A 26,548-nucleotide genomic window follows, 5' to 3' on the forward strand; every position below is an offset into this window, starting at 1 on the left:
GCTCCAACGCGTGATCGTGACCCCCCGTATACACTCATCCTCCCCCATCGCCGACGTAGTGGGCTTCGAGCTCCTGATAGCTATTCACCAGATTTTTCCTCAGTTCCGAAGAAATACGACTATCTGAACTTGAACTTGATACGCACAGCTCACTGAGGGATATTCAGCTGTATGCCACCAAAAGTAGGTAGGTTCTAAATACCTTGCATGACCTTGTCGTATTTACCACTTGCATTCCAAAACCCACAACCAGAGAAAACGCGATGCGGATTCCAATGTAGCAAACGCCTCTTCAACGACGCGAGTAACTAGACGATCTACTCGGAGTTCTAAGAAATCTGTAGATGCTCCCGAAGTGGACGCAGCAACAAGCTCGAACGCGACGACCTCGAAAACGAAAACGAAAAGAGTCAACGCGTTAGTGCTCTAAATGAACGAAGAAGATATCATCTTGACGGTCACGTTGGTTATTAGGTCTGGGAATTCAGCCGAAGAGGAGGACGAGGTATGTTTATGTTTGGTGCTGCCATGGCTCTCGCCATTTATCACTCAAGTGACTTGAAAGGAAGAAGCCCCTCCTCTCAAGAAAGCCAGAACATCCACGAGGGGTAAGGCAGCTGCGAAAGCGAGCAAAGGAAAAGGGAAGAAGAATTCGTGAGTCGTGGCCCTTGTCTTTTTTTGCGTGATATTCGGGCTGATGTCAACACTTCATTCCTTTCTTTCCTCCATTAATCGAATCCTTCATGCGGGCTGTTCGACTTTTTTTGCGCTTGCATTATCAGTCACGACGTAAGTGGCGTCTAAATTGTCTTGAGGGTTGCTAAATAAGTATATCACCCACGTGTTCGACATTGTTCTCAGGACAACCCAGAGACCGTCAACGAGTGAGCAGCCATATCCTTCACTGCCATCCATCTGTGCTGTGCAATCAAGGCTGTCACCAAACCATACCTTTGGGAGGTGACGGGCTGTAGATGCACACACATGCGCCTATTACTCTCCTGTTGTGTCTCTGACGAAGCCCACAGGGACAATGAGAATAAGAACGCTCCATCCAAGGTAGGCCGCCTTCTTGTGGATACAAGGATAAACTCAAACTTCCTTCAGGTTAATGGTGCCAAAACATCAGCAATGACAAAGGCAGTCACGAACGCAGAACCCTATACTCCTGAACGAGCTTTGAGTCTTTTCGGAAAGTACGCCGACGAGGCAGACCCGGACATTATAGGACCTGGAGGTTTGGAACTGTTATGCAAAGATGCAGATATTTCTATGGAAGGTGTCTTGCCGTTATTATTGTCGTGGCAGTTGAATGCAAAAGAACTGGGCACGTTCACGCAAGGCGAGTGGGTGGCTGGGACGGCGAACTTGAAGTGCGTAGTCATTAATCCATCTCGCAGGCGTAACTGATTGCTCGTATCAGGATCTCATCGCTCCAAATTCTGCGACTAGCGTTGTCAGATCTAGAAGACCTCTTAGTTATGGACAAACCTCCATTGAAACCACTGAAGAACGAATCATACAATCGAACGTCTTACTGGACCTACGCAAAAGACAAGAGGCACGCGTTCCATCAGTTTTATTCATTTTGTTTCAACCTCGCCAAGGCCGAGTAGGTGTTAACTCCAGACAGGTTTCCAATACGCTCATTCTCCTAATTCGCAGGCAATCCCGCAACATCGATATGGAGGTACTTTTCAATTGCTAAAGTATGGTAGTACTCCTCATCGTGATGAATTCAGGTTGTCACTGCGCTGTGGTCAGTTATACTACCACCGAGGTTCCCTATCATGACCGAAATCATCACGTTTATAAATGTGAGTTCCTTCTTGATGCCCCACTTGAATCCTCACTAATTGGTGGATGTACAGGGGAAAGGTACCTATAAAGCGGCTAACAAGGATTTATGGATAATGGTATGCGATTTGCTGTTGAACAGTCAAGTCCAGGGGCTAACGTTCATTCCGGATTCAGATGCTTGAATTTTGCGAGTCGGTGAAACCTACGCTAGAAGGCTATGATCAAAGTGGAGATGTGAATCGTTTTCTTCCAGAAGATATCACCATGGACTGATTACTCCATAGGCGTGGCCCACTTTGTTAGACGAATTTGTGGAATGGAAGAGGAGTCAAGGAACCGCTTCGTCGTCTTAGTGTTGGACATCATTATGATATACCTTCCGGACGACGCCAGCTGAATGTACGGCAGCACATACCAAGGACGGGGCTCAGACTTATCGCGGGCAACACAAGTCCTTTTCTCAATATCGAACGATACCTAGAGCGCCTAAATTGGTTCTGCATAACTGCTGAGGCCGACAACTTTGAAAGATATGCACAACGCGGGTGTCTACTGTAAGTTTGTCTGCTGTAGTCAAGTTGTACATAGTACCCGTATCCATCTATATAAACGAATCTTCTTGCGTATCAGAAGGTATCTGCCAGAAATCAACGTCCATGGTCGCGTGGAGTGAGGATGATACATTCAAGTACTCTTCGCAGTTGCTGCGTAAATCTCTGAGTAAGAACGGGAATGACTTTTCTCAACCCACATTGGAATAACGTACCCTTCAATTACATTTTCGCTTCCCACTACACGTCCCACCGACCAACGACTATTGGGGTCCATTGATGAATCGCGTTCGGTAGCCGGGGAAGAGGGGAAATGTTTGACATAAAGACCGCTCAGTTCAGAAGGACTTGTATCTCTGTACGTGTGGGGAGGGAGGCTAGAGACTGTCAAGTATTCTGGATTCGTGATAGGTCGCGTAGTGAGACTGGAGCAATTGACAGTCAAAGCTATGGATGACCGAGCCCCCGAGTGATGCTTGCTCGAAAGACTTGCGCTCGAGGATTCAGCTGAGATGTCAAGGCCAAAACAAAAGTCATCGAGTAAGTCGCTTTTGGAGAAAAGTAAGATCACTGGCTCGTTCATTATGGCCATGAATAGTACACTCACCAGAGTCTTCCTGCAAGTAGATATCTGGAAAGCCCGAGCAGCTTCTGTCAGTTGCGAGTGAGGGGAATATGGATAGTTCAGTACCTCGATTCAAATGCGTGGAGAGTCTGAATCGCTTTTCTAGCGTGCGCCAACGCTTGAGACCCATCGAACTCCGGTTGATTTCTCTTCGACTTCCACATATCTGTTAATAGTACTGTTATAGAAGTAAAACACGAGAACTGGAGAATTGAAAACGTTAGCCGGGACAGAATGGAAAAGGCAGTTGACAGACAATTATCTCTGGGTGGTAAACCACTTGTTGTTTCTGAACGAGACAGCTCACAACCTCGATAGCGGATTTGGCTGCCCCAAGAGATATGGTTTGTAGACTGTTATGCTGGAAGAATGGTCGTTGAAGTTGTATTTCAGTGAAATAATACCCCGCATAGAGGAAAACGGATTGAGAGAGAAAGATGTCGTCGTCGGGTCTGGGTTTCCAGCGAACTTCGGGAAGGTGCGAATGAGTTTTAACATGCAAGACGGGCATGCTGAACTTACGATGTTCAGGAATGGAATCCAACCACTTCTTCATGGCCATATTTAATTGCTTCTCGAGTCTGGTATCCCAATCCTCAGGCAAGAGGCCGATCGCAAGTTTAGGTCTCTTTGCAGAATATATGGTGACCATCGCAAAAGAGATGATTTCACACAGCTTAAGGTAATGAACGAAAAAGGATAGTTTAGAGGGTTGATGAGATGGCTGGCGGAATACTGCCTGCGAGCCGTCGTTTTGCCAATATTCGTCGTCACATTCAGTGGGATATTCAGCGTCAATGCTGTAGTTTCCAGAGATTCTCAGAAATAGACAATTAATTCGCACTCCACTCACTCTTCATCTCGAATCACACATGGGCGCCCAAGCCAACTGCAGAGAATCTTGTCCATACAGACCAGGACCCTGACACAATAGTCTAAGAAACCTCTTCTGCTGTAATAAAGAGAAACTACCAACCAAAATGCTCGTTGTTTTAGTTCATATTCGCCGGTTTTCTGGTGATTATCTGGTAACCGGCGGTGCAGTCCGATCTCCACGGCCAAACGAATTCCTAGTAGAACATTGGTTAGCGATTTCGTTATTCGATTAAGGACCGCACAACACATGCCAGTTCCAACCAAGGTCCATGTTGGAGAAGGTTGAGAAGTTCCTTGGAGATATAAAACTGCCAACTACATCGATCAAATTTCGGGGTCAGAAGAGGGAGGTGGAAGCCTACACAGTGATATTGCAACTCGTACAATGAAGACGAAAAAGGCGAAGAGCTCTCCCGATACGCCTGCACTTGTTCAAACCAGCGCCATCCACTCGATAATTCCTTGCCTTCTTCGGCTTCGAGAAATACTCGAGGGTCATTCGCATATTTCGCTCCCAGCGCGCACACAAGGAGTAGGATGGACGCCAATTGAGGGTCGATTGAATGATTCCCATCAAGGATAGCGTCCTCGAACGATGGTTGATGGAGAATGGGGTAGATAAGGTTGACTTTCGAGAAGTAAAGAGAAACCAAACACGACATCAGGTCGTGTTCAGGGAAAGCGAAGGGGAGACAAACAATCGAAGATAAAGATTTCTCCCACTGCGCTTTTTTTTTCAGCGAACGCCCCACAAGTTGGAGTGATGTGCAAACATACGTGAGGTGTATTCCAGAATTGATCACGTTTGAAATAAGTTTGGGTGACGAATTTGTTCATGAAGCAGTCCTTCTTGGCCAGATGACCGTGTCGAAGAAGTAGATGCGCGCTTGTAAGACCGAAGAACTTGCTGTCCGAAACATCCAGACAAAGTTTCTGCAAATGGTTCGCAAGAACAGGGTCTTGGAATCCACCTTCGTCTAGGCGCAGTGTTTGGGCTTCTGGGGATCGACAACCTATACCGGTCTCGCTTCCGCCACTCGGAGAGTGTGATGACTCTGGGATTCCGTCAAGGTCTATGGACTACAACGACATTTGGCATTTGATGAGAACGAGTAAGGGCTGGTCGATGATTGAATGACACCTTCAGATTATGAAGCTTCGTGTGCTTCCCCTTGGGTCCGCGTTTCTATACCCACAGGACATCTAGTTAGCCTTGCAGCCTGTGTGATGACGTCGAAACTTACCTTTGCTGGAATAGTATGAGGACAGAGCAAATTCGAGGAAATGCAGTTCGAGCATCGGCCATCGGGCGTTTTGGCACTGTCGCCTTTATAGTAAAGAACTCGTCAAGCAACACACGTAACACTGATGTAACGAGACCCTATACCGACATTTGACTAGTGATCCTATTAGACTTTGAAACTCGCTCAAGATAGAAACAACATACTTTTGCGCCTGAGATAACCACTCAATTCAATCAGGAAATATTGAACACAGTGCAGAGCACCCCTTCTCACCGTCCTGAGCCAATTTATGTCAAATAGTCGGACTTCAAGGGGGAACACTCACTACAATGATCGCAAGCCCCTTGAAGGCGGGTCGCCTTTGGCTTCTTAATTACCGGTGTTTCAGGCAATCCTAAGGACATTGTTGAGGGAAAGTAGCCTCGATATAGAGGTAATCGTCATATAGAGTCGTAGAAGGCGGAAAAGGGCTGCGTATGCAAAGAAGTACAAACAACGCGCCCAACAGTATCGGACGCGTTGAACCTGGTGCTCGGAAAAACCATTCAAACCCCAAAGATCATATTCGAAATCTCCCACAATGTCCGACTCAAAGCTGGGGGAATGGATAACAAACTCCACCGAATCGTTGTTTCTTTCCATGGGTGAGCATTGGTTGAAACGATGTGAATCCATGCTCATGTTTTTCCGTCAGTGCGCGCCCCAGAAGACAAGAAAGCAATGGCAGAAGACGAGAATTATGAGGATTTCAATCCGGCTTTCACCTATCCTGTACGAGGCTTGTTGCGCCCTGTTCCATGCATGAGAATGACCTGTGTTTTTCATTTCAGATATATGGAGAGGACGAAACGATTTACGGCTTCAAGGGGTTGAGAATTGATGTCCGTTTATCCGCTTCCTCACCTTCCTTCGACGTTCTTACTATCCCTCATCTTCCAGCTTCGATTTGCGTCAGGCTCACTTCTTAATTCTCTTTCTGTTCGATGGGACGAAAAGCTACAGTCAAACACAGTAGACAGTGTCGAGCCCAAACTACGCGAGTTCTTACCACAGGGTGTGTAATACGATTTTCTGCATCGTTTCTGGTTATCACCTATTTTGCTTTCTCCCATCAGATGTTGAAACAGATGAAGAAACTTTTCATAAACGAGTCGAAGAAGATGCGCTAAATTTCCGACCACTCGGACAACTCATACATTCATATACCAGGCCTTCACCGAAGTTCAAAGGGAAAGGGAAGCTCGCTCCAACGAACGTAGTATTGGATCCTGAAAATGAAGATGCTGTTGTGTATGAGGTCTACCATGTAGGCTGTACCGTTTTCGCTCCTTTCAAACAGTGGTTTACTTTGTGATAGACAAGGCGGGATACACCTGGTTTCTGGAAATATCATCAGCGAATGCAGATATTTATTCCTCTGTATATCGAAGCTGGGTCCTATATCCAAGAGGACGAAAGTGATTGGGATTTTATGGTCCTGTACGTCGCCCTCATTCACTTTCATGGACATGTCTCCTAGATGTTGATGTTTTTGTTCCAGATACGAAAAGCGGAAACGCACTGATGCATCTCATATACCAACATATCACTTCCTTGGGTACTCGTCGCTCTATAACTTCTACTACTACCCCGAAAAGACACGCCTTCGGTTGAGGTATGTGTCAATTCATCGTTTTATATTTGTCCTTATTCTCAAAAGCAATACCATAGTCAATTCGTGATCATTGGACCGTGTCAGCGTAGTGGCCATGGTTGTATGTCTATCCTTCTTCACTGACGAAACGTTCATGCACAAACGTTCATGACAGCCGAACTATATAAAGCAATATACAACTACGTGCTTTCGCAACCGCACATCGGAGAACTCACAGTAGAAGACCCTGCCGAAGCATTTGAGGATCTGCGAGACAAAAATGATTTGATGATGTTACTCTCAAATGAGACATTCATTAAGGAAGCGTTTGGTGAGGATGCCGTCTCACATGGCGGGGGCAGGGTCGGGAAAATAGGAAAGGTGCTAAAATCGAAGAAAGGAAAGATGGGACCTCCAGTAGAAAAGGGATGGGCAGAAAAGTGGAGAGTGAAACTGAAGATTGCAGGGGTAAGTGACCGCACCATATCTAGGCTGCCATTCATGTTGATAAATGCTTACTTGCAGCGTCAGTTCTTTCGACTGGTCGAAATGCTGATCCAGATGCATATTGACCCTCTCGACGAGCGAGCTATGAAAGCGTACCGATTGCAAGTGAAAGAGAGACTATACCGGTTTAATTTCGTGGGGTTTTGACTCCTTTTTTCCTTTCAAGAGCTTATGATGTATATCCATCTAGGAAACGTTGATGCAAGTGGAGAAAGAAGAAAGGTTGGAGAAATTACAACAAACCTTTGAAAATGTACAACAGGACTACAAACGGATATTAAATCTGGTGAAGTAGATGAAGTAGTCGGGGTGGCAGCCCACTGTTATGGGCTGAATAGGATATTTATTATTACTCTAGTTGAGCCAGGCACTCATGATCAAGTGTTGAAATTTTAATATCACGTAAAACACGCTTGCTTTGACCTCGGGCCTCCATCCTGGCAATTCCATATTATCTCACACGTCATGGCGAAAGCGAAAGCAAGGTGTGCTTGCAAGGAATATGTGTTTCTGTTGGGAATCTGACCCGTATACCAAAAGAACGATGATCGTGCGTCTCATTTCGACCGCACAAACAGGTTTCTTCTACACGACGCAAAGGGTCCGCCAGGGCTTTCCACTGAGTGCTGTCAAATACGACCCGAAAGGTGAGTTATCTAAGTTCAGTTCTTTTATCTTGACTGAGTATTCGTATTTCAGTCAAACGGCGCGTACTTTTCGTGGAAAGCAAGAAGAGAGAGAAGTCCAAGTAGAAGGAGGGCACGGATGTCCGGGTCTCGTATAGTCAGAGCTGGAGGTGGTTAAACATGACGAATTTCTGGCCTGCAACTGTCTCCCGGCCCCAGACTGTTGTGAGCGTAGTGTGTGTTGAATCTTCTTCACTTCTTTCTCAGTCTATTAACGGTTCTCGACAGGAAGCTGGAATCTGACAAAGCGTTCTTTATGATCTACGATGGTGTTACAAAAAATTACATAGGCTCACAATGTTGAGCTCCAAATGAGAATCATTATCAAGAAATGTCAAGTTCTGTCTTGAGACATAAGTCGGCATATTTCCGTCGGTACTTGGTGGACATCCAGTCATGCAGATGGGAACCACGCTCCGTCGGGTCGACAGGTACCCGATGGCGACACACTCATCTATATAATCTCATGTTCGTTTTATCATAATCAAGACCTCGCTCAAGCCATCCCATCAATCCACCAACTGCCTATGACCTTCGCTACCCTCGCTCAAACATGCCTTTGTCTTCTTCCTGTTTATTTCATCGTTCGACATGTGTATAGGATTTACACCTCACCGATACGGCACTTTCCTGGACCACCCTTGTCCAGTATAATATTCGGCAACCTCAAGGAAGTTTTCGCTTCAGTGAGCCTCTGCTTTCATGACAACTCGTTCTTTATCGATTTTGCTACAGGAAAACTCCGTCATTTTCGAAAAGTGGAACGAAGAATATGGTCCAACTATACAATACAGGGCCTTTTTCGGTGTTCGTGTATTGTTCTTTCCGTAGTCCATACCCTAATCTTTCCGCAGGTCAGGCGTTTGTACACTGTCGACATAAAAGCTCTTTCACATATCTTGAATAATCATTACGATTACCAAAAACCGGAAGAAGCAAGATTTATGTTGAGTGAAGTTCTTGGAGATGGTGCGGCAGGATGAAACCACGATACGGAGAGACTGATGCATTGGGTTATAGGCATTCTTATCACTGAAGCAAAGAAACACAAATTCCAGGTATGTTTACGCATTCCTTCTCGGTATCCAGTCCTTCACACAATCGTACAGCGAAAAGTCATGGTATATAGCTTCTCCTTTACTCCTGCCTTCTCATAAATGCACCGAAACTAGAATCCTGCCTTCGGCGCACCACAAATCCGCCAACTCACCGATATTTTCGTCAATAAATCCATGGAGGTAAAATCTTCATGTAACCTCACAATGCTCCATTCCTTATCTTGGTCTGTTAGCTTCGAGACGCCTGGAAATTAGAAATTGAGGCTGGGTCTAACTCCAATGCTAATGAAACAGTTCGCATCGATGTTTTGTCTTGGCTAAGCAAGATGACATTGGACGTTATCGGTTTAGCAGGTATTTATACTTATCGTGAAAAATGTTCCGTATTGAATGGCATATTCTGCACCAAGGCTTCAATTATGAATTCAATTCTATCAACCCGCTAGACGGAAAACCGAACGAGCTGAGCTCGGCGTTTACCACCATCTTTTCTCAATCATTGACAAGATCAAAAATATGGCCCATAATTCGCGTGTATGTAACTCCTCTGAGGCGACTGGTATGTTTAACTTGTGTGCATTCAATCGCTTGGTTCACTCCTCGATTTCGCAGCCAGCTCTTCAATCGGGGATAATAACAAACGCTCGCAACACGATGATTCGCATTGGAAGACACCTTATGGATGACAGTAAGCGAACACTCGCTCAAGACTCCGACAAGAAAGCAGCTGGAAGGGACCTTCTTTCCCTACTCGTTAAGTCAAACATGAACGAGAAAGACGCGGAGAGAATGAGTGACGAAGACGTCTTGGCTCAGGTTCCAACATTTCTAGTTGCAGGCCATGAAACCACCAGCGTGGCAACGACTTGGGCTCTTTTTGCTCTTGCGCAACATCTTGAAGTGCAACGCAAGTTGCGAGACGAACTATTGGCTGTGTCAACGTCCAGTCCTACTATGGATGAGTTGAACGCGTTACCTTATCTGGATTCCTTCGTTCGTGAAGCTTTGAGATTGTATGCTCCGGTACCAGCGACAAGGAGGATAGCAGTAAGGAACGGGGTGATTCCTTTGGGTGAGCCTGTCGGGGGTCGAGATTATGTGGAGGTTAAGAGCGGTCAGAATATTCTGATCAACATACTAGTATTGAATCGGAGTAAGAAGCTGTGGGGAAAAGATGCGAAGGATTTCAAGTAGGTTGATTCTCTCCTCGTCTGCTTGTTATTTACTGATCGCCTTTTGCCTAGACCTGAACGCTGGCTAAACGGATCTATCGATACAGCGCTGCCTGGTGTTTGGGGAAATATGATGACCTTTTTGGGTGGAGCGAAGTCATGCATAGGATACCGGTTTTCTCTTGTGGAGTGAGTCTCTTCTTTGCCTTCGGTTTTCTGTCATCTGTCATCTAACCAGGTTCTTCTACGCTGATTAGAATGAAAGCCCTTCTGTTCGCGCTCGTCAGAGAGTTCGAATTCGAGTTAGCTGTACCCCGTGAGGATATTGGAAGTGAGCAATCGGTCGTCCAGAGGCCTTTTATAAAGTCGCAAAAGCATAAAGGGAGTCAGCTACCTTTACTCGTGAGGATTTACAACCCATAATGTAAAACTATTCTACGATGGCTCATTGTTTACTCGACCTTTCACTGCCAATGTTATACTTACTGGGCTAGATTATATACGCGCACGTATAGAGCGGTTAGATTTACACAGACCAATACGTGTGCACAGCGGATATCCCTCTATCTATCTTCAGTACCTTGAAAGGCGGGATAATTCCGGACGGGCAGTGATACAATATTTAAGTAATCGTCAGGTCTCACGCTAGTCCATTGTTCCTTTCCTCCGTTCCATATATTCTCATTGAGGTCTTTGCTCTCGCTCACTTTTATTTCAAAAAACCGCCATGGGATTCCGCGATCGTCGTGCTCTTTATCACCCATACAACTCAAGACCAGGTCAACGCCGTGGTCCTTCTCTTACAGCCGAATCAATGCGGCCTACGCGCAAACCGCTCCCTGCAATTCCTACTCCTCAAGACAAACTCTCTAAACCTGATGTACGAAAGGAAGTCAACATCGCCATTCGTGGAGTTGCCGAAGACGCTCATTCTCAATTAACAACTTCTGGTCCTAACGCTTGTCTCGACGTCGACGACGGACTCAACTCTAGAGCCTCGCTTACTCTGAAGGCCTCCGGTGGCCTTTTGCAGAGTACATTCGTGACTGATGTGATCAAGGATATGTTAAGACACGCTGCTGGATGCGAAATACAGGTTATTTTGTTCATTCTTCGTTCACTCTGTTTTCCCCCTATGCCTGAAACTCGTAAAAACCATAGATTGTTCCTTCCGTGGTGAAATCGAACGAAGGGTCCGCCATTGACAAGCCCTGTTTGAAGGTCAAGCTCGAGGAGCTAAGCGATACAACGGTCTTGAACACAGCCACCGAGTTAACGCACTCGACAGACACTCAAGATGATGGCAGAATGGAATTAACACGTTCACGCCACCGTCGATTGAATCCGGATGTAACTAGGCGAGGAACTCTTGGTATGAAAAAGAAAACCAAAAACAACAGGTATGTTTTATCCGTTTTAATACTGTAGTTTTGGACTAATCATGAGATCTACCTATGTAGGCCCAAGGAACTGACCTACCCGGAAGAATCTAGAATCATTCCGTCTTCGCTCAGCAGCATCTCACCCGCTGCTGATATTACTTCTGTGTTCGAATCATCACGTCTCCTTTCTGGTCCGAAGAATGATGTCAAGATGTCGCGCGACGAAAGGCAAGCTCAAATCGTTCGGGAGCCCAGAATCATACCTTTGCTCAGCCTCTCACCTGTTGATGACTCCTTCATGGCCGATGTACCTTCTTCTCATTCTTCTTGTACGAAAAACACTGCTAAGGTGCCGCACGCATCGACACAAATTATCTGGGAATCTGGAACGTCCTTTCGCAGTCGCATTTCGTCTGCCACTAACGACTCCTCTATGGTCGATACACCTCTATTCCTTCCCCCTTCAAGTGAAGAAAACACTACTCGGGTTTCTCACGGCGTGAAGGAACCCAGGATGACTCGGAGGTTGCTCAGTAGGATCCCACCCACTGCCAATGAATCTTCTGTGGTCGATCCACTTCCGGAATCCCGTTTCTCTTCAAATGTTGAGGAATTGTACAGAGAAAGGGAAGCCTATCTGTGAGTTGTCTTTTGCTCCGATGTTCCGATAATTTATCGTTCCCTTACAGTCGCAGCATTTTACTTGCTCGTCGTAGCTCTGCACACTCAACTCCAGCGAAAACTCCATGTCTCGGATTTTGATCAGCAAGCACGGATTCTTCTTAACCATGTCCTCAAAAAGGCGTTCTCAGATCATCACACCCTACTACTAATCTCACCCCCCCGTACTGTATCTACTACTATCAGTTTATTGTAATGGCCAAGCTGGGCTTCTCGTTTTGTCACTTGTATCTATAATACGGTCAGCAAATGGCAGGCAGTAATATTCAACGAGCTTCCATCCAATGCATTCATATTTCTTTCAAAGGTGGGCGCTTACCTTTCGGTCCTTTAACTCATCCTCCCACCATCTTCAACTGATCTTTCACCCTCTGGGGGAGAGATCCAGGCATAGGGCTTAATAGTAGCCTATTCCTCGCTTGGTCGTAACACAACTTGAGCTACTAGGTTCAAAAAGAGTTGAGAAAGGACGACTTAGATGAGCGCAGGAGGAAAACTTACTGTACGCGCGGGGTTCTGGTAGGCTTCCTCCGATTGGAATTATCAATTTATTTCAATATGAAACACCGTGGCGGGCGCCGGCGCACCAGCGAGCTCGAGGCTTAGGTGAGAATGTTCTTTCTGCACCCTGTACTTAGCGTTTCCTCCAACTTACACACATAGTACATTAAATTGTTTAGCAGAACTCCTTTTGTCGCATCGCTAGCGTGTTCTCTGTCCAGTGCAAACTAGACTATCGAGATCAAGAAAGTTCGTGGTTTCAATTCACTGGCACGACCGGTCAGAATAACCAGCCGCCCTCAATCTTCAAGTTGAGCTGATGAACTTGGACTCCTTCATTCTACATCGACCTCCGGCACCCACTGATACTCTAAATTCCTTGGGACATCCCGCTTCTCGCCAGTTGACCTAACCTTCCGGATCAACCTCTGACTTGCCGAAGAATCCTTGTTCGTTCTTGTGCAGTACTCTACAGCGCCCAGGCGCTCTTCTCAACCCTGGGTCGGACCGCTGCCCACCCAAAATTGGCTAAAGATGATTCAGATTCTCTAGTTCGGCTCACGACGGTTACATTCACATTTCTCGCGATCCCAGCGTCCACCGTTTTGTTGGAAGTTGTCGTAATCAAGTCAAATTAACCCCTTCAACTCTCCAGATCGACACTACGTACTTTCGGCTGCCACGCCTCGTTGCTGCTCCTACAACCCTTGGTCGTGGTGACCTGGCCGCCTTCGCACCGAGCGGATCTTTCATTGCTGTTAGGCCCAGACTAATGTATCTCGGCGTTCTGACACCGTGCTAAAGCCTACTGCTATGTTTATTATCCGTTACGTGCGCACAATCTTCACTGAGTTGATGAATCGACCATTTCAGAAGATGTTTTCACATGATGGTACCATGTTCTCGACATGCCTTTAACATGCCTTTCTTGCCCAGATCTCAGCAAGCTGTGGTGCTGCAATGGAATCTGCTGGCTCCGAGTGTAAGCGCCGGTCTCGGAGTTTCGTCCAAGTTTGGGTCCGGAATCGACTAAACGGGGTTTGTAAATAAATCCAGTTTGACCGGATCTCTGGGTTGCCTGTTCATTCCTTTTTATCCAACTGTCTGTTCATGATTTATGTCTCTTCCTCTTCTTTACTCTCAGTGCGCTCTAGTAACCCATGGCGGGCGCTTCCATCTCCAAAGTCCAGGTCTTTTGCCACGGTCTCCTGGTTCTCATCACCTCTCTTTACACCGACATCCACAACATTCCACCGCCTGAACTATTTTCACCTTTAATCCCTCAAAAGGTCCTCCGTACCTACTCATCGCTACCAACTCCTACCCAATACCCTCAATGGACAGGCACCCCATTCGGCAAATGGGATTACTTCGTACCGGATACATGGACATCGGGTTTCTTCCCTGCTACATTGTACGAGATGCACACGCGGCAGACCTTGTGTACTGAAAATCCGGATGTGGCAGGACTAGGAAAGGATTGGTTACAATTGGGAAGGAAGGCATGCGATGGCCTGGCTGCGCTGCCTGGGCGTAACACCCAGGGCCACGATGTCGGGTTTTTGAGTTTTGCGTTTTTGGAGGAACTGAAGATGTGAGTAGCGCGATTACTGTTGGCTTTCAACTGTCTTCAACTGAATCGATGGAAGAAATTCTAAAAATGAAACTGCTATCGCGGTTGTCAACGGTTTCGCTGCAGACCTCGCGAATCGCTTCGTTCCTGGTGCCGGTGTTACGCGTAGCTGGGATAGCGCCGATTTATCCCTCGTTCAAGTGATCATCGATAACATGATGAACCTCGAGTTACTGTTCGTGTCGGCAGACCTCACTGGGAATAACACGTTGCGCGAGATAGCGATAAGGCATGCAGATACAACTATGAAAAACCATATTCGTCCTGATGGTGAGCATATGATCAAGACTTCTTCAACGTTCCAGGTCCGAAAATTTAACACGATGTTCGCAAGGATCAACATGGCATGTCGTTGAATATGATGCCCAATCGGGACTTGTTGTGTCGAAACAAACGGCGCAAGGATATTCTGATGATAGGTACGCGTTTTCTGCCTGTTCACTCGCTATTTCCAGCTCTGATCAGATTGTCCGACTACTCTGTAGTGCTTGGGCTAGAGGTCAGGTCTGGGCCATCTACGGCTTCTCTCAAAGTACGCAGAACACGTCTTTCCCCCTCTGCTAAGTGATTCACCCGACTTTTCTTAGTGTATGAGCGGACATCCCAAAAACACTACCTCGTGACTGCTCGAAGGCTTGCAAATTACTTCCTCACGAACATTCCTCAAGACGGTATCGTTCCATGGGACTTTAAAGCACCGTTGCAAGACCACAAGGTTCCTGGAGGTGTAAGACCGGCTGATTCCAGTGCTGCGACCGCGGGTGCTACTGCGTTACTGCTGCTAGCCAGTCTGGAGCCCGATGATTTGCAGGCGGAGAGATGGATCTGGGGAGCTGTTAAAGTACTTCAAAAGATCACTGAGCTCGCCTGGAGTCCGTCTTGGAATAGTTTGCTGGCAAACGGGACGGTCAATTGGCCGAACAATAATTATTTGACTGGAATTGTTTATGGTATGTCTGCGCTTTTGCTTCATTGCCGTCGCTCAATGTGTTTTCGACGCCGCTAGGTGACTACTACTTCATCAAAGCTGGTAATGAACTTGTTAGGCTAGGATTGGCCAGCTGTTAATATCCGAAATTCTGCTTTCCTTCCGTCGGACTATGGACAGATATTGTACTTTTTACGCTCTTTTCACCCACAATCTTTTCGCATCAAGGTACCTACACCTTCCAGTTTTTATGTGTATATTTCCACTTGTGAACTAAAGGTTATATTGTCGACTTCCTCATGACGCGACACGCGTAAAATCAAAGTACGAGTTGATTACTTCTCTTCTTCTAAAACTTGGATGTACAACAGAAATAAAGATCACGCTCGCTCTTCGTAGGCTCTCTGGTCTTTACAAGCTTAAGCGCCGTAATTGAGGCGGAAAATATCATTGTATCTGAAAATGATGAGATTGACGATTGATATGCGAGTCAGAAAACGGGTGTTCTTCGTCGCTGGGTTGGTAGTGGATGCTTACACGTAGTAGCTTTGACCATCAGGTATAAGGTGGAAGATCTGGCTGAATTGTAGAGGGTTCGGGCTATCATCGACCTGTTTTGGATATATGATCAGGGAAGACCCAGAGAGAATCGAGGGATATCGCACCAGTAGAAGTCCAGTAACGCTACATATCAAGCTCGCGACAGTCGGTGAAGAGGGTTGAGCATCGATGGTAAGGACTTTATGTTGAACTTTCGCGAACGGAAGCGTCTGTCGCGATAATAGAGATAAACGACGAAGTTGAAACAATCGTGACTAAATGAACGTACTATAAGCTTCTCTACAATTTTGGCCGAGCTTTGGACTGGCTGTCCTTCCCATGAGAGCATCGATGCTTCACGCTTCACGTTGTCATTAAAAAGTCAGGAAAAAAAATCAAGATGAGCAAAAGAATGGATACTCGCGTAGAGCGATCCAAGACTAGAACGATCTGTGTCGAAAGTCGTATAATAGAAATCTGTGAATTGCTTTGCGATAGCGTTGATATCACCCATGGTGGTTTCCGTTCGCGCTGTTGCCTGGAGCGCTGATGGTAAAGAAAAGACGTCCACGTGGCTTTTTCACATACCGCACTCAGATTGAAGCTTAAGGACCCCCACCACCTTAACTCTACTTACCTGCGACTTGGGAGTGCTTCCTAGGCCCGTAGAATCAACCAATGGATCCTGCACTGCGTCCGACAATACGAAGGAAAAGCTCTGCCCAGAATTTACTCTCATCTTTCAAGGCTCCTGGGCAGCCAGCAAGTCAACCGCCATCAGCTCCAGTCAATCCACCGCCATCGACTTATCTTCCTCCTTCGATCCCACAGACACCCACAACAGCTACACCCACCACGGTGGCGAGAGAATGGGACGCCCAAAGTCTATATTCAGAATCAATACCTACGCCTTCAGTAGGACAAAGTACTTCCGACGAGTACCTAAGGGATCTAATTCAGAAAAGGATTCTGACATTGACTTACATTCGGAATATACATGAAGGGTGAGTTCATTTGAGTTTTCGCAACGACCGGTGACTGGTCTGACATTTTAGTTCTTCTAGTCGAAGTCATTGGTTCCACACCATTCTCATCTCGCGGGCAGACCTAGACAAAGAGTTCAATAATAATGACATGAAAAAGCGGTCTGTCAACTTGCATCCAACATTTGCCACTACAGCTCAAACATGTTTGCTCTCATCAGGACATATAGTTTTGCAATCCTAGGCTTATCTCTATCTAACGTACTGGATATTCATCAACCCCAAGACCTCCTCCGAACCCTGTTGTCTCTCCTAGTCGAGTACGACCTAGCCAAACCCGAAGACCTCGATAAAAACAGACTCGTGCGTTCGATTGATCGCACTTCTACTTATTCGCACATTCGACTCACAACTGCTTCCCCTTAGAAACCAACCAAACGTTTATTTGGAGCCCGTATAAAAACCGGAAAACGTGCAGGTACCGGCGTCGTCACCGAATACTCAAGCTCCTATGTCGATACCTCCGGAGACGCGTCGTACCTCACGACACCCCATCTCCCTTTTCCTCTAGACTACCACCAAACGCTCGTATCCCTCCTAGACGTTCTCTCAGAGGTGTATAACAAGATCGCCAAACTCATCGGTCCCTCTGCATTACCCCACTCGTCCCAATACATGATGGGTCCTCTCGGTTTGCTAGCTCCTCATCCTGGAGTTTCGTACCTCTTCTCACCGCCCGATCCTGCAGCAGCAGCACCGCAAGCGGCGGCAGGATCGGAATCGCCTAATTTGAATTCGAATTTTGGTAATACGGGATTTAGAGGTTCAGCGTTGAGTAATGCTGGGAGTCCCATACCTGTTCCGTCGCAAACAGCGTTTATAGCTGATCTCGAGAACGGATATGGGCTTGGGGCCGGGGATTCAGGATCGTTGAGTGCGAGTCTTTATGAGATCGCGAATGGTGGTCCGATGAACTATCATGGGCAGGGGACGAGTGGGAGTACGGGGTGGTCACCGACCTTTGGAGACATGGTATTGAAGATTGATGGAAAATTCAAGGTTCGTTTCTCGGTTGCTTTGAACCTTGGGTTCTGATATGGGCAGGAGCTGAACGAAAAATATGTATTCTTTTAATATCTAGAAATTAACCTCCACGCTTCTGAAAGAACTAGACGGGTTTGCGCGAGCGGGTATCAAGGACGAGCTCGCGTCTCTAGACCCTCTTTTGAGAAATATCAAGATGCCGGATTTAGATTTTGAAGGGATGTAGGGATGGTGTTCTTGTATGGTTGATTTTTTCTGCCCAAGTGAGTTGTTTCTACGTTTGTACCTCACGGGGAAAGCTGAACTGTTCTCGGTATAGAATATACCCACCCGAAACATATACACCTTATGCGATTTTTTTCCTCCCTTGTTTATTTCCTTCTTTGGCTAGGCATACTTAAAGCCATCACCACGGAAGGAAGGGGCTTTTATAAGCCTCCTGGGATCGGTTGGAAGAACGTCAACTGCAACTGAAGTGATCGCCATGCAACACTTCGTTGGAAAATTACCCAGCGGAAAGTTCCTTGGGCTGTTCACTGAGGTGGGATAGCATGACCGGGGAGGAGGAGTAATCGCCATACACCGATTGTGAGGGTGGACCTTCGCAGTGGGGGTATCAGGTGCTCAGGTGTAGATGGGAGGCCCCTCACTGTTGTCATCTACTACGGTAGAGACTGTTTGAGGCGAACAAGGCGCACGTATATAAATGGTACATTGCGAGTCGAACGTCATAACATTCTACATACAAAAGCCTGCAGCTGTTGTGCATAAAAAGCAATCAATTGCCTCCGAGTTTGGGTAATTTCTGTTATCTCGGCTCAAGTTTGTCGTTACGGTTGTAGCCTGGCTACCGGTAGTATCCGCCGGTTCCAGATGAACAAACCAGATCCATACAACCTCGGTCTGTCCCTACGGTCACCCCTAAGTTGTGCAGCGGTCATTTGTGCCCTTAGGGGTGTTATGACACAGGAGGTGAAAGCCAATCTATTTAATAACATGGTATTCAGCCTTAAAGGCCCGTAAGTCAAAAAGAGCGGACGATTCGAAAAGAGCGGCAAGAAATCTAGATAACGATAGCCATGAATAGATTAGAGAGATTGGAAGCAAAGCAACCAAGTAAAATGCGCGGGTAGTAGTATAATATATGTGCCATGGCATTGGCATGAGGGGGAGGGGGGGAGATGGGCGGGAGGGGGTTTAGATACAAAAAATGATCGACATTTTTCGGACAAAACAAAAGGAAGCAAGCAGTGTGATGTAGAGGAAAGAAGAATGAATGTGAATGTTTGTACAAAAAAAAACAAACAAAGATCAGCGCGTTAAGCGGGCCAAGAGTCGAACTTTGGTTGAGGAGATAGGCGATGAGGGACCCAATAACGTTCATCAACATCCATCATACAACCGGTTGCGCGGGCTTCCTCCTGTCCATTTTGTTGCGTTGATGGCTGCAAGTTGTAAAAATCAAAAAAAATAGGTATTGTTACGGAAGGGAAGAAACTCACCTGTATATTGATCCAGGTGCCTACTGATATAATCCGCAGTCGGGTAGTCTTTCGGATTACATCCTACATTGACATGACCCTTGCGTTGATAGATTCGAACGTAGTCAAACAACATCTCAGCTGGGAACAACAGTGTTTCCAGGTTGATATTTTGCCAGTTTGCTACATGGCGCGAGGTCAGGTGAGAAAATAATAACATGAAAGACCGCAGAAGACTTACGACTTATGCCCATATTCAAAAGTATATACATCGGTTCCTCCGGGACAATTCTCTGCCCAACCTGACTTCCACCCTCGCCTTTATCAGGACCGACAGCACCATATCCCATTCGATAAGAGGGTTGTCCGTCGACTTGGAACGTGACGAATGAGTTGGATCGGTCGTCTGGGTTTCCCCAGTATTCAAAGCCTGGAGGGATGTCAAAGACGCCGTCCTGGAAGTAAGGCCAGAGAACATAAGCTCACCATACGTAACAAACCTTCTGTTTGGTATACCCTGGAAACCATCCGCAGGGACCTTGGTCAATGCAGAAACGGCCTGCTGCAAAGGCGATCCATGATATGGGTTGCCATATGTCCGTGAAGCGTTGTAGATCTTGAAGTTGGCCTCCGCAACCTATTTACATAGGATCGGGGGAATGTCAGCCATGATTTGGACGTTTGGAATCAAAAATAAAAGGCAAGACCAACATCATCGATATTATAGTCGTGCGTGAACGGCGCAAACTGAGAACTCTGACTCGCTACGTTACCGAGTGCAATTTCACCGGTGATTTCATCTACTTTCTGGTCTTTCTGTACTTCGATGATATCGATTTCGGGAGCACCCCGTCCTCTGTAACGTTCCGTTCCGTCAATCTTTGCCCAGGGTCCGGGATGGTCGGAATTAGGACATGTGCATGCACTGTTTGTGGTGGCGTTGGTGGTGAGCGATTGAAAAAGTAAAGATGAGATGTGTAGCTCACCTCAACCTTTGACCATTCAACACGCTAAGCCGTTTGTCGTATTCTGTCCAACCCTTATCTGTGTAGACAGCTGCTGGGGGTCCTGTGTTTCCCTTCTCTGTCTGATTGATGAACGTTCCGACATCACATTCATCGTAACTGGTTAGAGAAAGGGTTGAAATTGACGCCGCTCTGTAAACATGTTTGGGCACTCACGAATATGGCCACATCGCGTCTGTAGTAGCCCTGTATCCAGCTCTTCCTAAATTACCCATTGTCCAGGCACCAGGCCAGTATCCTTGCGCTTGACCATCCTTACCGGGCAAGATGACAGAGACCTCAATATATCCACCTAAGAGACCACGTATGAGCACCAAAACGACGGCAGTCCAGACAGACTCACTTGTAAAACACAGCTTGTTCCATGTCTGCAACATGCCACTTCTATACGTAAGATTATGGTTTTCCGCAGGCGTAAAGGGGGCCGTCGATCCTGGTGTCGATCCAGCAGTTTTCCAGTCCGCAGAGTCCATCGTAATGACCAATGCACCATCTCTCGTCGTCACTTGCTGAGGGTCATACCATTCTAGATCAGCCGTGACACCATACCAAAGGTCCATCGCCTCGAAATAAGGGTCATCCCCCGGATAGAAGGTCCGACCAGGTTGTTCGAATTCGTCAGAAAAGACGAGGACGTAGTCCTCACCATCGAAGCCTTTGCGAGTCTTGGCTGATTCAGGAGTGTCTCGGTCGACCAGGTCGCGTACGGCATTGAGTGAAGGAATTTGACCGGTTGCGTTTACCCTGAGAATTTTTTTTTTTAAAATGAACAAAGGAGGAGTCGAGGGGTAGGGAGTCTTCGTACCGAATGTTGTCACCGATAAGAGCTTTCCTGGTAGCATCTCTGACTTCTAAGATTATGGGATAAAGCAGGAAGAGAGACAGTAAGCCGGCGACAAGAAGGACGAGCATTCCGACGTTCCATACTCCTCTCCAACTCACACCAGAAGCGCTGGAGTATAGTCGCTTTTCTTGCTCGGGTGATGCCTTGGGGTCGTGCAAGACGTCTTCTTCGTCATTGAGCATGGAATCAGCGACAGGGTCATATTCATAGGGAACAAGACCTCGTGGAGGATTGGATGAAGGTAAGGGGGAGTTGCTTATTGTGGAAGATGAAGAGGCGAAGAGAGCAGCATGGGGTAGACGATTGGAAGAATTATTGCGAGAGAGAGTAGGAGTGGTTGGGGTTGACGAGAATGCAGGATACTTGTCGTCGACTCTCGCAAGAAGAGAACCTGTGTCGGAGTAGGCAGAGTTGGCAGAAAATCTGTTGCTTCTGCTCGACAATTCGTTTTCTGAGGTGAAACGATAGAGAACCATGGAACCTTTCCCTCCTGCTTGCTTTGAATTTGTGCTGCCACCAGAGAACGGGTTCAGGAGCAAGGCACTACTGTTAGGAGAGGCTGGCTGACTGGGAGAGGACATGTTGGATGAAGAAGAAGGAGGGTCAAACGGATTAGAGGGACTAAACTGCCCAAACGACTGGTCGTTGGGCGCTGCCATGACACGGAAGGGAGACTTTGTATTTTCTCACGGGGATTGAAAATCAGGATTTATAGCATCGCCTAATCACGATCAAAGCTCGGCGTCGTGGAGCCTTTTTTTTCTCTTGGTATATTATTCTCATGTACAGTCTCAGAAAGTGTGTTGGGCCAAAGGGGGCAGGACAGGGGACAGTACGTCACCTAAAAGACGACGCCTACATGGTTCTACACAACGCCAGTCGATCTTTACTTACCAGTTACTGTCACTTTGAAGCTTATTCCTGATATATGATATACCGGTATCTGTATTGAGATTTGGTTGCAGCGTGAGGAATACCAGATTGACGCCCCATACCCATTGGGTATGGCAGTGACAATTGAACTTGGGTCTAGCAGCAGGGCGCTCTCCTCAGACGCTCCTTCCTGGACTTGCCGCATCGATGCTCGTGAATGCCACCAACTGGTCTTTATAAGAAAACCAGACACGTATCAGAGTTCTCGGTAATCACCAAATCCATCATCGAAATTGACAGACGCGCAGTTCCAAGTGTTCCTCTTCCATTGACTACACGGGGTGAAGCGGGATCCTGTGTGTAAACCGCGGCCGTCAATGAGCTTCGGATGGATGGATAGGATAAGATGGCGACATGGTACCATGCCGCACTTCCCTCCAAGCTACTGTCGGGAGCTCACCCCTCTCTTTCGGCCTTTTCGCGTTATTATTGGGTTATCGATTCTTATAAATCAAACTGCACTCTGGCGGCCTTTACTTATCTCCCCAAGCTGTCTTTCCCCGGCTCTTCCACCACCAGAGCTTCCCAAAGATTGACACAGGTCATTTCTTCCTTCCATCCACCTTGAAAAGATCCGACTCACTCGTCAATCTGCCATAGATTTCGCGGAGATTTACGACTAATTCACCTTCAAAGATGCCTCCCATTTATAACAAACCTCAAGTGGAAAAGTACGACTATGTAGTCATCGGTGGTGGGAGCGGTGGGAGCGGAACATCCGTGCGTGGGGTTTTCTCGAGAATCAGTACCGTCGTCGCTGATTCTGGATCATTCAGAGACGTGCAGCATCGTATGGAAAGAAAGTTGCCATCATAGAAGCAACAGACCGCCCTGGTGGTACTTGCGTCAATGTCGGTGCGTCCTCTTCAACATGTCCTAATCTCTCCATCAACTACTTATCTCATATCATCCCTAGGATGTGTACCCAAGAAGGCATGTCATCTTCCGCCTTTGCAAGTTCAAATATAAACCATTTTTACACCAGATAATGTGGCACGCCGCCGATCTACGCGAAAAAATCATGTTCCACGCCAAAGGCTACAAACTCGAAGATCTCCCCGACGCACCCAAATTCGACTGGAGCTCCTTCAAAACTCAACGAGACGCATACATCCGCAAACTCAACAACATCTACCACTCCAACTGGGATAAAGCCGGGATAGAGCTGCATCAAGGACTCGGACGTTTGACGTCCAAGAACACTGTCGAGATCACTCCACCTGGTGGGGAGAAGTACACTTTGAATGCCGACCAGATCTGTGTCGCTGTTGGCGGCACTCCGACTACCCCAAAGGACGATGAGATCCCAGGCGCCAGCCTCGGAATTGATTCTGACGGGTTTTTCGCTCTCGAGGAACAACCGAAGCGGGTAGCTGTCGTCGGAGCCGGGTATATTGCTGTTGAGCTTGCCGGGGTTTTCAACGCGTTGGGGAGCGAGACCCATTTGATCATTCGTGGAGAGTCGGTTCTCAGGACTTTTGATCCTGCGATCCAAGAGGTGATCACTCCGTGGATGGAACACAGCGGTGTGAAGATTCACAAAACCAGTAAAGTTGTCAAAGTCCAGGGACAAAAGGGACAGACCTTGACTTTGGAGACTAACAAGGGCGAGAAGATCGAAGTGGATTGTCTGCTTTGGGCTATCGGACGTCACCCGTGTACGAAGGGCATGGGTTTGGAGGAGAACGGTGTGAAACTGGACGGGAAGGGGAACATTGTCGTTGATGAGTACCAGACCACCTCCGTTCCGAACATCACCTCCATTGGGGACGTTCAGGGTAAAGCTCTCCTGACCCCTGTCGCTATCGCAGCAGGGAGAAGGCTTTCGAACAGACTGTTCGGGCCACCGCAGTTCAAGGACGATAAGTTGAGCTATGAAGATATACCGACTGTTGTTTTCTCGTGAGTTTCAGCTTTCTCGTCCCCTCATACTGCTTTCATTAATGTCTGCAAGTCACCCTACAATTGGTACTGTTGGGCTTACTGAGCCTGAAGCACGTAAGAAGTACGGTGATGCGGCTGTCAAGATCTGTAAGTGTTCGGTTGTTTGTGATGAGTCGAGACTCGTTGACAATAGATATTGTTAGATAAATCCAACTTCCGGGCTCTGTACTTCTCGATGATCCCCGAGGAACACAAGGAGCCAACGATGTACAAGCTTGTTTGTGTTGGCCCGGAAGAACGTGTTGTTGGTATTCACATCATTGGTCTGGGAAGTGATGAGATAATGCAAGGATTCGCTGTTGCTGTGAAGATGAAAGGTATGTATTTTTTTCGATTCTGCACCGGTGCCGCAGTTGACTGTCCGAAATCACCCCCCCAGCGACCAAGAAAGACTTTGACTCGACGGTTGCTATTCACCCCACGTCCGCTGAAGGTGAGCTTTGGTCGTGATTGCACATTGACGAACAAGCTGACACGTTTCCCGAATCCAGAACTCGTAACGATGGCTTGAATGGCTTTAAATACATAGAAATTTGATAGCTTTGTACAATAAATACTTGGAGCTCTGTGAAAAAACTCTACAATAAAAACATCGTTGTGCAACCCAGCGAACGCACCGTTTACCAGGTGAAAATCGAAAGGAAACCGTCATCGTCCAACACTGCAGCAGATCCGTCTCCAACACTCGCTCTTTTGGTCACAGTTAACCGCGGTATGTCTTTAAGTTGTAGACCGGAAGAATGGCATGTTTCATGCAATCTACTGAACGTATCCGAAGACAAACCTTCATCCAAAAACTTGGAGAACGGGAGCGTCGCGATATCCCCAACGGACGAAATAAACACGAGATTGGGGTCCTCCGAAACAATAATCTCTCCGTCCTCCGCGACGCAAGTAGTAATATCGCACTCAACCAACTCCTTCCCGATCTTCCGATGATTCAACTTCGCAAACTGCTTTCGTTCTCCATTTTCGACGTCCAACGCGAGTATCCACGTACCATAGCCAATGTTATCTGGATTGGAAGAATCCTCCCACTCGACAAGAGATCCGATGGCTAGGATAATACCCTCCGCTGGGAGGTGATAAAAGTGAATTAATCGCCCATCGACGGGTTGAGACTCCCAGAGGGTTTCGAGGGTTGGTAATTGATGGGTGCGGACGACGGTTTGGTGTGTTCCTGGTGCGTCTGGACTGCCGAGAACGGTTTCGAGGGTGGCAAGAGCAAAACAGTCGTCGTCGATGGAAGCGGCGTAGTCGGCTATAATGCTTTCTGCACATTCGAGAGTCATAGGGATTTCAACGGTATAAATGGGGGGAAGAGAGTCGTCGTAGGGTTGACCTTCAGGGCTCCAGTAGTGGAGGATAAGAGGTTGTTGAGTTTTGGATGTGTGTTGGCCGACTACGACTCCGTATTCCGCTGAAGAGTGGACGAGGTGGTAGTGCATAAAGGTTTCGGTGCGTGCAACTCGGATTTCAGTGAGGAACGAGTAGCCTGCAGGTTCCAAGTCGAATGGGTTGCAGGCCAAAATCCAGCATTCTTCTTCGTCTTCTTCTGTGTCATCTGAGAGGGTGACCAACACTCGACCGCGGTCATAAATAGTAGGACCATGTGACGTGCCGAAGAGTCCAATGGTATTTTGGAGTTGACCATCGTGAAGGTTGAAGGCGTAGACCCTCTTCCCAGCGATAATGAGGGCATCACGGGAAGGATCGACTATGACAGAATTTTGTGGAAGGTAGTCAGTGACTGGCTCGGAGAGAGAGGTGATATGCTGTAGTCCTGATGATTCAATTTCGTAGATATTTGTCGCTTCCCCCGAGAAAGTAACCACGTAAGGATGAGAAACGTAGACTTGGTCAGCCTTGAATTCGGTTTTGGCTGCCATAGAGCTGGGTTTTAGTGGAGAGCATTGAGAAAAAGAGATTTCCTCGTACTATGCTTCATGCTCTTGGGTAAGAAGGAGGTTGGATTTGAAGCTGGCGATGGTATGGTCGTGGCACTAATGGTGGTGGTGGGCATCCGCGGTTCTGCTGATAAGCTCGCTTGCGCCGGTCACTAAAAAGTTACCGGCTGATCCACACTGTCAAAAATCTGCGTTGCAGAATATGTGCTAAAGAGTTGTTATTTACAGATTATAAGCAAATATGTATTTAGTATTATGTCTCTAGTGTAGGTCGCATTGAGCCTATATTGAGACTTACAGGGCATTAACTGAGAGTGGAATTCTTGTTGAATTCTTGTGACCACTCCACCAACAAGCGCCGGACAAACGCTCATTCACATACTTTGATCTTCCAGGAGCTTCACCAATTGACACGCGGCGAGCTACCACCCCATATTTTGGTTAAACACTCTACATGTACATACCGAGAAAGTTACAGGGCCCGATTTACTGATTATTTAAATAATCTTTTTCAATTCTTTTATCAGTACTGCATGTTGGAAAATAAGTACTTAATTTCACAAAAATTCG

At 47.0% G+C, this 26,548-nt stretch overlaps 12 protein-coding genes across 13 annotated transcripts; 8 read left to right on the forward strand and 4 right to left on the reverse strand.

Moving 5' to 3' along the window:
• Nucleotides 1–171: 171 nt before the first annotated feature.
• Nucleotides 172–2,153, forward strand: E1B28_002460 (uncharacterized protein; the record flags this gene model as incomplete). Its single annotated transcript, XM_043159378.1, has 14 exons — nucleotides 172–183; nucleotides 254–417; nucleotides 475–505; nucleotides 566–654; nucleotides 783–789; nucleotides 862–884; nucleotides 1,029–1,059; nucleotides 1,108–1,373; nucleotides 1,424–1,612; nucleotides 1,666–1,690; nucleotides 1,743–1,817; nucleotides 1,872–1,916; nucleotides 1,975–2,034; nucleotides 2,085–2,153. 14 exons carry the CDS (start codon nucleotides 172–174, stop codon nucleotides 2,151–2,153), a joined length of 1,086 nt encoding a protein of 361 aa, XP_043002978.1.
• A 248-nt stretch (nucleotides 2,154–2,401) lies between these two features.
• E1B28_002461 (uncharacterized protein) lies at nucleotides 2,402–5,500 on the reverse strand (the record flags this gene model as incomplete). Its single annotated transcript, XM_043159379.1, has 15 exons — nucleotides 2,402–2,504; nucleotides 2,567–2,899; nucleotides 2,959–2,982; nucleotides 3,043–3,179; nucleotides 3,233–3,444; nucleotides 3,499–3,776; nucleotides 3,830–3,898; nucleotides 3,953–4,046; nucleotides 4,104–4,167; nucleotides 4,215–4,574; nucleotides 4,630–4,932; nucleotides 4,994–5,038; nucleotides 5,097–5,179; nucleotides 5,244–5,307; nucleotides 5,474–5,500. 15 exons carry the CDS (start codon nucleotides 5,498–5,500, stop codon nucleotides 2,402–2,404), a joined length of 2,196 nt encoding a protein of 731 aa, XP_043002979.1.
• Nucleotides 5,501–5,676: 176 nt separating this feature from the next.
• On the forward strand, nucleotides 5,677–7,531 carry E1B28_002462 (uncharacterized protein; the record flags this gene model as incomplete). Its single annotated transcript, XM_043159380.1, has 11 exons — nucleotides 5,677–5,740; nucleotides 5,791–5,867; nucleotides 5,927–5,977; nucleotides 6,036–6,150; nucleotides 6,212–6,402; nucleotides 6,454–6,575; nucleotides 6,637–6,750; nucleotides 6,807–6,850; nucleotides 6,905–7,197; nucleotides 7,255–7,371; nucleotides 7,427–7,531. The coding sequence occupies 11 exons, from the start codon at nucleotides 5,677–5,679 to the stop codon at nucleotides 7,529–7,531; spliced, it is 1,293 nt and encodes a 430-aa protein (XP_043002980.1).
• Nucleotides 7,532–7,701: 170 nt separating this feature from the next.
• Nucleotides 7,702–7,988, forward strand: E1B28_002463 (uncharacterized protein; the record flags this gene model as incomplete). The annotated part of the gene is made up of 3 exons (XM_043159381.1): nucleotides 7,702–7,721; nucleotides 7,777–7,883; nucleotides 7,936–7,988. 3 exons carry the CDS (start codon nucleotides 7,702–7,704, stop codon nucleotides 7,986–7,988), a joined length of 180 nt encoding a protein of 59 aa, XP_043002981.1.
• A 461-nt stretch (nucleotides 7,989–8,449) lies between these two features.
• Nucleotides 8,450–10,575, forward strand: E1B28_002464 (uncharacterized protein; the record flags this gene model as incomplete). The annotated part of the gene is made up of 11 exons (XM_043159382.1): nucleotides 8,450–8,608; nucleotides 8,658–8,729; nucleotides 8,777–8,891; nucleotides 8,943–8,980; nucleotides 9,032–9,043; nucleotides 9,095–9,160; nucleotides 9,214–9,334; nucleotides 9,391–9,539; nucleotides 9,593–10,170; nucleotides 10,225–10,341; nucleotides 10,410–10,575. 11 exons carry the CDS (start codon nucleotides 8,450–8,452, stop codon nucleotides 10,573–10,575), a joined length of 1,593 nt encoding a protein of 530 aa, XP_043002982.1.
• Nucleotides 10,576–10,879: 304 nt separating this feature from the next.
• On the forward strand, nucleotides 10,880–12,296 carry E1B28_002465 (uncharacterized protein; the record flags this gene model as incomplete). Its single annotated transcript, XM_043159383.1, has 4 exons — nucleotides 10,880–11,248; nucleotides 11,314–11,552; nucleotides 11,613–12,173; nucleotides 12,224–12,296. 4 exons carry the CDS (start codon nucleotides 10,880–10,882, stop codon nucleotides 12,294–12,296), a joined length of 1,242 nt encoding a protein of 413 aa, XP_043002983.1.
• A 1,382-nt stretch (nucleotides 12,297–13,678) lies between these two features.
• Nucleotides 13,679–15,592, forward strand: E1B28_002466 (uncharacterized protein). The gene is made up of 6 exons (XM_043159384.1): nucleotides 13,679–14,310; nucleotides 14,366–14,619; nucleotides 14,684–14,768; nucleotides 14,835–14,881; nucleotides 14,937–15,299; nucleotides 15,356–15,592. The coding sequence occupies exons 1-6, from the start codon at nucleotides 13,877–13,879 to the stop codon at nucleotides 15,415–15,417; spliced, it is 1,245 nt and encodes a 414-aa protein (XP_043002984.1). The 5' UTR covers nucleotides 13,679–13,876; the 3' UTR covers nucleotides 15,418–15,592.
• NTF2 (Nuclear transport factor 2) lies at nucleotides 15,593–16,388 on the reverse strand. The gene is made up of 5 exons (XM_043159385.1): nucleotides 16,242–16,388; nucleotides 16,107–16,178; nucleotides 15,943–16,047; nucleotides 15,815–15,888; nucleotides 15,593–15,733 (listed from the first exon to the last, which is right to left on the reverse strand). Exons 1-5 carry the CDS (start codon nucleotides 16,329–16,331, stop codon nucleotides 15,697–15,699), a joined length of 378 nt encoding a protein of 125 aa, XP_043002985.1. The 5' UTR covers nucleotides 16,332–16,388; the 3' UTR covers nucleotides 15,593–15,696.
• E1B28_002468 (uncharacterized protein) lies at nucleotides 16,371–18,661 on the forward strand. Of its 2 annotated transcripts, XM_043159386.1 has the most exons (6): nucleotides 16,371–16,821; nucleotides 16,882–16,962; nucleotides 17,022–17,163; nucleotides 17,227–17,859; nucleotides 17,942–18,107; nucleotides 18,164–18,661. In XM_043159386.1, the coding sequence occupies exons 1-5, from the start codon at nucleotides 16,496–16,498 to the stop codon at nucleotides 18,068–18,070; spliced, it is 1,311 nt and encodes a 436-aa protein (XP_043002986.1). In that variant the 5' UTR covers nucleotides 16,371–16,495; the 3' UTR covers nucleotides 18,071–18,107; nucleotides 18,164–18,661. The 2 variants fall into 2 exon arrangements, with proteins under 2 accessions (XP_043002986.1, XP_043002987.1); XM_043159387.1 differs by lacking the exons at nucleotides 17,942–18,107; nucleotides 18,164–18,661 and having other exon boundaries at nucleotides 17,227–17,914.
• Nucleotides 18,662–18,811: 150 nt separating this feature from the next.
• On the reverse strand, nucleotides 18,812–21,865 carry E1B28_002469 (uncharacterized protein). Its single transcript, XM_043159388.1, has 9 exons — nucleotides 21,156–21,865; nucleotides 20,694–21,094; nucleotides 20,507–20,642; nucleotides 20,312–20,449; nucleotides 20,037–20,250; nucleotides 19,812–19,962; nucleotides 19,567–19,755; nucleotides 19,347–19,508; nucleotides 18,812–19,289 (listed from the first exon to the last, which is right to left on the reverse strand). Exons 1-9 carry the CDS (start codon nucleotides 21,851–21,853, stop codon nucleotides 19,228–19,230), a joined length of 2,151 nt encoding a protein of 716 aa, XP_043002988.1. The 5' UTR covers nucleotides 21,854–21,865; the 3' UTR covers nucleotides 18,812–19,227.
• A 387-nt stretch (nucleotides 21,866–22,252) lies between these two features.
• E1B28_002470 (uncharacterized protein) lies at nucleotides 22,253–24,678 on the forward strand. Its single transcript, XM_043159389.1, has 9 exons — nucleotides 22,253–22,668; nucleotides 22,728–22,847; nucleotides 22,904–22,982; nucleotides 23,044–23,060; nucleotides 23,113–24,029; nucleotides 24,082–24,158; nucleotides 24,215–24,388; nucleotides 24,451–24,504; nucleotides 24,563–24,678. Exons 1-9 carry the CDS (start codon nucleotides 22,474–22,476, stop codon nucleotides 24,580–24,582), a joined length of 1,653 nt encoding a protein of 550 aa, XP_043002989.1. The 5' UTR covers nucleotides 22,253–22,473; the 3' UTR covers nucleotides 24,583–24,678.
• On the reverse strand, nucleotides 24,679–26,097 carry E1B28_002471 (uncharacterized protein). The gene is made up of 2 exons (XM_043159390.1): nucleotides 26,010–26,097; nucleotides 24,679–25,953 (listed from the first exon to the last, which is right to left on the reverse strand). Exons 1-2 carry the CDS (start codon nucleotides 26,092–26,094, stop codon nucleotides 24,692–24,694), a joined length of 1,347 nt encoding a protein of 448 aa, XP_043002990.1. The 5' UTR covers nucleotides 26,095–26,097; the 3' UTR covers nucleotides 24,679–24,691.
• Between the last annotated feature and the right edge of the window lie 451 nt (nucleotides 26,098–26,548).

Source organism: Marasmius oreades, chromosome 10, assembly GCF_018924745.1.
Source record: "Marasmius oreades isolate 03SP1 chromosome 10, whole genome shotgun sequence".
Classification (NCBI taxonomy): domain Eukaryota; kingdom Fungi; phylum Basidiomycota; class Agaricomycetes; order Agaricales; family Marasmiaceae; genus Marasmius; species Marasmius oreades.

Coding starts and splice junctions, on each gene's coding strand:
- E1B28_002471 (XM_043159390.1), bottom strand. CDS start 26,094: ATGCCCACCACCACCATTAGTGCCACGACCATACCATCGCCAGCTTCA. Junction 25,954..26,009: donor ACCCAAGAGCATGAAGCATA/GTACGAGGAAAT, acceptor GCTCTATGGCAG/CCAAAACCGAATTCAAGGCT.
- E1B28_002470 (XM_043159389.1), top strand. CDS start 22,474: ATGGCGACATGGTACCATGCCGCACTTCCCTCCAAGCTACTGTCGGGA. Junction 24,159..24,214: donor TGATGCGGCTGTCAAGATCT/GTAAGTGTTCGG, acceptor AGATATTGTTAG/ATAAATCCAACTTCCGGGCT. Junction 24,389..24,450: donor TGTTGCTGTGAAGATGAAAG/GTATGTATTTTT, acceptor TCACCCCCCCAG/CGACCAAGAAAGACTTTGAC.
- E1B28_002469 (XM_043159388.1), bottom strand. CDS start 21,853: ATGGCAGCGCCCAACGACCAGTCGTTTGGGCAGTTTAGTCCCTCTAAT. Junction 20,450..20,506: donor GACGCGATGTGGCCATATTC/GTGAGTGCCCAA, acceptor TTCTCTAACCAG/TTACGATGAATGTGATGTCG. Junction 19,509..19,566: donor TTTGAATATGGGCATAAGTC/GTAAGTCTTCTG, acceptor CGCGCCATGTAG/CAAACTGGCAAAATATCAAC.
- NTF2 (XM_043159385.1), bottom strand. CDS start 16,331: ATGGGTGATATCAACGCTATCGCAAAGCAATTCACAGATTTCTATTAT. Junction 15,889..15,942: donor GCGTTACTGGACTTCTACTG/GTGCGATATCCC, acceptor TATCCAAAACAG/GTCGATGATAGCCCGAACCC. Junction 15,734..15,814: donor GATGGTCAAAGCTACTACGT/GTAAGCATCCAC, acceptor CATCATTTTCAG/ATACAATGATATTTTCCGCC.
- E1B28_002468 (XM_043159386.1), top strand. CDS start 16,496: ATGGATCCTGCACTGCGTCCGACAATACGAAGGAAAAGCTCTGCCCAG. Junction 16,822..16,881: donor ATTCGGAATATACATGAAGG/GTGAGTTCATTT, acceptor TAGTTCTTCTAG/TCGAAGTCATTGGTTCCACA. Junction 17,164..17,226: donor ACCTCGATAAAAACAGACTC/GTGCGTTCGATT, acceptor GCTTCCCCTTAG/AAACCAACCAAACGTTTATT.
- E1B28_002466 (XM_043159384.1), top strand. CDS start 13,877: ATGGCGGGCGCTTCCATCTCCAAAGTCCAGGTCTTTTGCCACGGTCTC. Junction 14,311..14,365: donor TTTTTGGAGGAACTGAAGAT/GTGAGTAGCGCG, acceptor AATCGATGGAAG/AAATTCTAAAAATGAAACTG. Junction 14,769..14,834: donor CAAGGATATTCTGATGATAG/GTACGCGTTTTC, acceptor ACTACTCTGTAG/TGCTTGGGCTAGAGGTCAGG.